The sequence below is a fragment of the Antrostomus carolinensis genome, unplaced genomic scaffold (genome assembly GCF_000700745.2).
Source record: "Antrostomus carolinensis isolate BGI_N321 unplaced genomic scaffold, ASM70074v2 scaffold22981, whole genome shotgun sequence".
NCBI classification, from domain to species: Eukaryota; Metazoa; Chordata; class Aves; order Caprimulgiformes; family Caprimulgidae; genus Antrostomus; species Antrostomus carolinensis.
Genome location: NW_010292343.1, coordinates 32,516 through 37,140, shown reverse-complemented (window position 1 = coordinate 37,140; position 4,625 = coordinate 32,516). Strand labels below are relative to the sequence as shown.

General features: G+C 40.8%; 1 protein-coding gene across 4 annotated transcripts in view; it reads right to left on the bottom strand.

The window, feature by feature from the left end:
* Positions 1 to 4,625, bottom strand: part of PPFIBP1 (PPFIB scaffold protein 1) — a 52,524-nt gene that overhangs the window by 27,703 nt on the left and 20,196 nt on the right. For 3 of the 4 annotated variants that reach the window (XM_010176934.1, XM_010176937.1, XM_010176938.1), the window contains 2 exons: positions 2,620 to 2,712; positions 161 to 275 (listed from right to left, as the gene is read on the bottom strand). In XM_010176934.1, the coding sequence (XP_010175236.1) occupies positions 161 to 275; positions 2,620 to 2,712 (208 nt within the window). Of the gene's footprint in view, positions 1 to 160; positions 276 to 2,031; positions 2,125 to 2,619; positions 2,713 to 4,625 lie in introns of all 4 variants that reach the window. The other variant, XM_010176933.1, reaches the window with a different exon arrangement.

Sequence of the window (4,625 nt, the reverse complement as noted above, 5' to 3'; positions counted from 1 at the left end):
GAATACCCACTAAATACTTTAAAAGAAGTAAACACGAAGATAGATAGTATATTAAAATTAAGGCTTTTATATCTTATTTCCTGTACAACCATCCATGGAAACATGACCTTAGATGAGGTGACCAAGGAGGACATGGTGAGAGAGCTTCCATTCTTCTTACCTCTGTCCAGTATTTCGATTCCTTCTCCTTTCAGCTTGCAAACCAATTTTTCTTGCAACCTTTTTACCTCCACTTCCTTCTGCTCTAGTTTGTCTTTCAAAGCTGCCAGTTCATCCTGTAACAGACACAGGTTCACTCAGTGACAGCTTTCACACACATCTGAGATGTTTCCAAAATTCCCCCGTGAAGCACAGTGGATAAGGTCCTCAGCCAGCAGAAATGACCAAGGGCTCCCTGACATTTACACTGGCTGAAAGTACACCCACCAAACTGACTCTGAACATCACAACAGACTGCTGAGTCCGTAAAGGGGTAAAACCAGGGGACATAGGGTCCAAACGGGTCAGTCTCATGTATAACTGAAAAGAGGTTTTACATCTAAATTTAAAAAAGAAAGAATAAAGAAAAAAAAAAAAGCCGTTTTCTTATTTATTTAACCTTGCAGAGACAGAAAAAATGGAGGTGATGAGGCTAAATGCTAAAATTTATGAACACTTATTTTGGATTTTATAGGGCATTTTGCATGTTCAAAGCTGGACAATTATGAAACTGTGCTTACACCAAGCTGAGGACAGTTTCAGAAATAACCATGGCTTCTATGAAAGAAAAAATCAATCACAACACCATCAAGCACATAAACACATACTGGAAAGCAGTTCAGATGAAAATGTGGTATCTCTGCCACAGTTTGGGTTTGCTGATCAAGCATTAGGAAAGGCAGCTTAGAGCTGAGATTCATGGGAATAAGACAGATGGTGTTTGGGGGAGTTGGGGTGTATTAGATAAATGCTGTCAAATTTTAGCTTAGATCTAACCATCTGCACTAGCAAGTGACTGGCACAGATCCATGCATTTAACTTTTAAAAATTTGAGTCAAATCCTACCCAGTTTAGTAACATGTTTCTTTGATGTCTGAGGATACCTTGTGCAACAGCATCATCAAGACAGGACCCTCAGTGCAAACGTACCCACCACTGAAGATTTAATTTGTTCAGTTTGTAAACAAAACAAAACAAGGCAAGACGCATAATTCTGGCATTCAAAGCTTCTAACTGAAGTTTTAAATCCTTAAAGGAATAAACCAAACTAGATTACTGTGGCTTAGGTATATTCCTGAGCTTCAAAAGATCTGTTGCAAATATATAGCGATGTCTGCAACCCAAACTATAGCCCAGACTACAGAATTTCCTGAAATTTGTTCCTGTTTGCTCTAAAGCATCATTAAAAAACAGATCAATCTTAAAATTGTCAAGAAATTTTTCCAGAACTGTGGCTGGGCAATACAATCCTCCAGTGTTCCAACTTAGTACTGAATCTGATGGGATTTCTGCCAGTGTAGGACCCATGCTTCTCCAAAATAAGACCATCTCTTGATCACTTGAGAAGCTGCCCATGGGCAACTAGAGCTGCATGTGTTGTTGAAGTGTATTTCTTCCCCTGAATTAGAAACACGATATGTAAATTTACATGTGGAAGATGGGATAGTATAAAAGAATCACTATTTTCTAGCTAGTTCTCATGAATAAATTTTCTCTAAAAAGGTGAGGAAAAGTTCTGTTTGAATAATGGACAGAAGCTACAAAACAGGCAATCTTACCTTGAATGGGGAATGATTTTAACCCGAGTCTAATTCCATTATGTGTAATCTATGCAAAGTTCACAACACTAAAATCCTGTCCCATCCTATAGAAATGCTGTTCACAAGGAATATCTACATAAAGAGCTTTCCACGTCTAATGGAAAAGGGTGCACTGCATATCAACACACAGCAATTAATGACAGCGCATGACAGCATGATGCAAGACAGACCGCAAAACAGTGGAACATGAAAGATTCAAAACAGGCCCAATGTTACCCAAAAACTACTACACCTTTAGCATCTGGCTTTTTTGCTCCATCCGCTGCTTTTCATACTGCATCTGACCCACCTTGATTTTCATACTAGAAAGTTTGGCCATTAAAGACTGGTAACAGAGACAGAGGAGTGAGAGAAAGATAGAAAAAAGACAAGGCTAAATAGCAAAGAGAAGTTAGACAATTAGAGAAACAGGCTGCTAGAATTACTTAGGTGAATGTTTTCTCCTCAGAAGTAGCTGACTTTTAGCACGTTTAGGAGAAAATAAATGCTCAGCTTTGGTCTCACCTGTGGCACACACTTTAAGTACTGCAACTGGTGCTTCTTGACACATACATGAAACAAGGGTCTAAACAAGTAATAAATTTACTGTTAACAGCCAGCTGCATGATAAGCTATCCTTCATAAAAATCAATGCCCAGATCTGAAAACCATAGCATGAAATTTGAAAATAACCCCTGTTGCTAAGTGAGTACCATGAAACTCTCAGGCCTGAGTGTGCTCAGGATTTTGCAGGGTGCAGGCAAGGACCAGGCAAAAAGAGAGGGAATTTCTAAAGCCTGACTTACACCCATCTCTGCTTCTTCCCCTCAGCCTCACTTACTTTGGTTGTTTTCAGTTTTTTCTCATACTGGAGTCTTTCATTGTCCATTTCTCCCACTCTCAACCGCAATTCATTTATTTCCTGAATCAGATCCTGAGTGAGGGGAAAAACAAGATCAGAAACAATAAAGAAATTCAAGAAACAAAATGAAACAACCCACTGGTAAGACCATAAAAACACAGCAGCAGTAGAAGGCACTCCATACACAAGAACACACCACCCAAATTCATAGCTAAGTCAAGCAATTCAGAGCTTCCTAGATATGCAGGGACTGTATTTCTCCATTTCTACATTACTGCACTGATTGTAAGAAGGCAGAGGACAAAGGGAGACATAAATTGAAGTTGTTCTCCCTGTGCTGAGGGCCAAGAAAGGCCTCCTGCCCCTCTGGCTGCTCGAGTGCTTGGATGTCCACCACGAGTGGGTAATAGAAAACTGTGGCAGCTGTCCTTCAATATGCAGCAGCCACATCCTTGTCTCTCCAGTCCCTCCCACCCCAGGCTCGCCAGCCATCACCTGCTTTTTCAAAATACAAAGTGATTACAATGTAAATCACATTTCTACCACTCAGATGAGCCCCTCTAACTGAGGGCTGAATGGAAGAGCCATCACCGGTTTCCACAAGCACAAAGGCATATCTGTTTAAGCATCAACAGTGCCATTACATCTGAGCTTTGTAAATTCAGCCTGGTTTGGAAGAAACTCTGAGCCACCAACTCACATCTGAGCTCTTCAGGAGAATGGCTTGACCTCCTGGCAAGACCTACCAGGTTTGGAGGTCAGCTCTGAGTGCCACCACATCTACAGCTCCCATCCTGCAGTGGTCAAATGAACCCTGAGTTTGACTGCCCCACCAAGGTGCGAGGAAGGCACTCTTTCTTTAAACCGCCCTGTCCTCTAGATGGGTAAACAGGATCTTAAGTGGCCAGCTACAGTCCTGCAGGAAGCCTAGGGGACAGCCAGGACAGAGTGTCCCTCCATATAAGAGATGACAAACCACAGCTCACTGGGAAAATTATCTTCCTGAGCAGCAGAGGAACACATTACCAGAAAGCTGTGGCTTTTGCACAATTCAAAGATGTCCAGCAAGCTTCTGCCTCATATATATCTCAGTGACCCTTAGTTTATGTATGGATTTGAGTGGAAAAAAGAAAAAAAAAAAAAGGCAGTTTCTCAGCAGCTGCTGTAATGCTGTGTTACCAGGAGACTCTTTAAAAGAGGAGATAAGCTCTTTGAGCACCCTAGAAAATATAAGAGGACTTGAACTGCAGCATAACAGCTTTTAAACCACCAGGTAAGATAGTACGGTACTTAGTTTTGCTTGTCTTCCTACATGGTAAGGCAAATCCTGCCCATGTCAAGCAACACTGTACATTGAGCTAACAACTGCAAGCACAAGTTTTCAGAGCTAATTGTATAATGAACAGAGATTTATAGCCGACATTTAGAGGGTATTCATGGGTACCTAGTAACACCTGCCTTCCAGCCTCACACCCCATTTCTGAGCTTGCAAGCCTCTGACTATTATTTCGTGCCTAACGGATCTGATGGCAAGAGAGCAGCATCTCTATTTCTTTAGCAAGATCCAATGCTCACTACAAGCAAAATTAAAATACAGAACATTTTGATGTTATTAATAATTACTACTGGTAATGTACAACTTCCTGTTTTGGATACGCCTGCAATTCTTCACTGATTCTTCAATGTGTGACCTTTATAAAGCGCTTCACTCTTCAAAGTATAAATGTACATGGATGTCAGTCTGCATGACTACATTAATTGAGTTGTTTCTTATCAACACCAAATGTTCAAGGTCTCTAACAAATCTATGTTCCCAAGTCTGATGGTCAGCTTTGACACTATAACGATTGATTTGTTTGGGGCTCTTCTCTCCTGCAGCTATCATTTTTGCTTTGGCATGATCCAATGTCAAAATATGCTGTGTAGTAATAACTGCTGAGGTTTTTGCCTACTTATTTATCACTTGAGCTACGCAACTTTTAAAA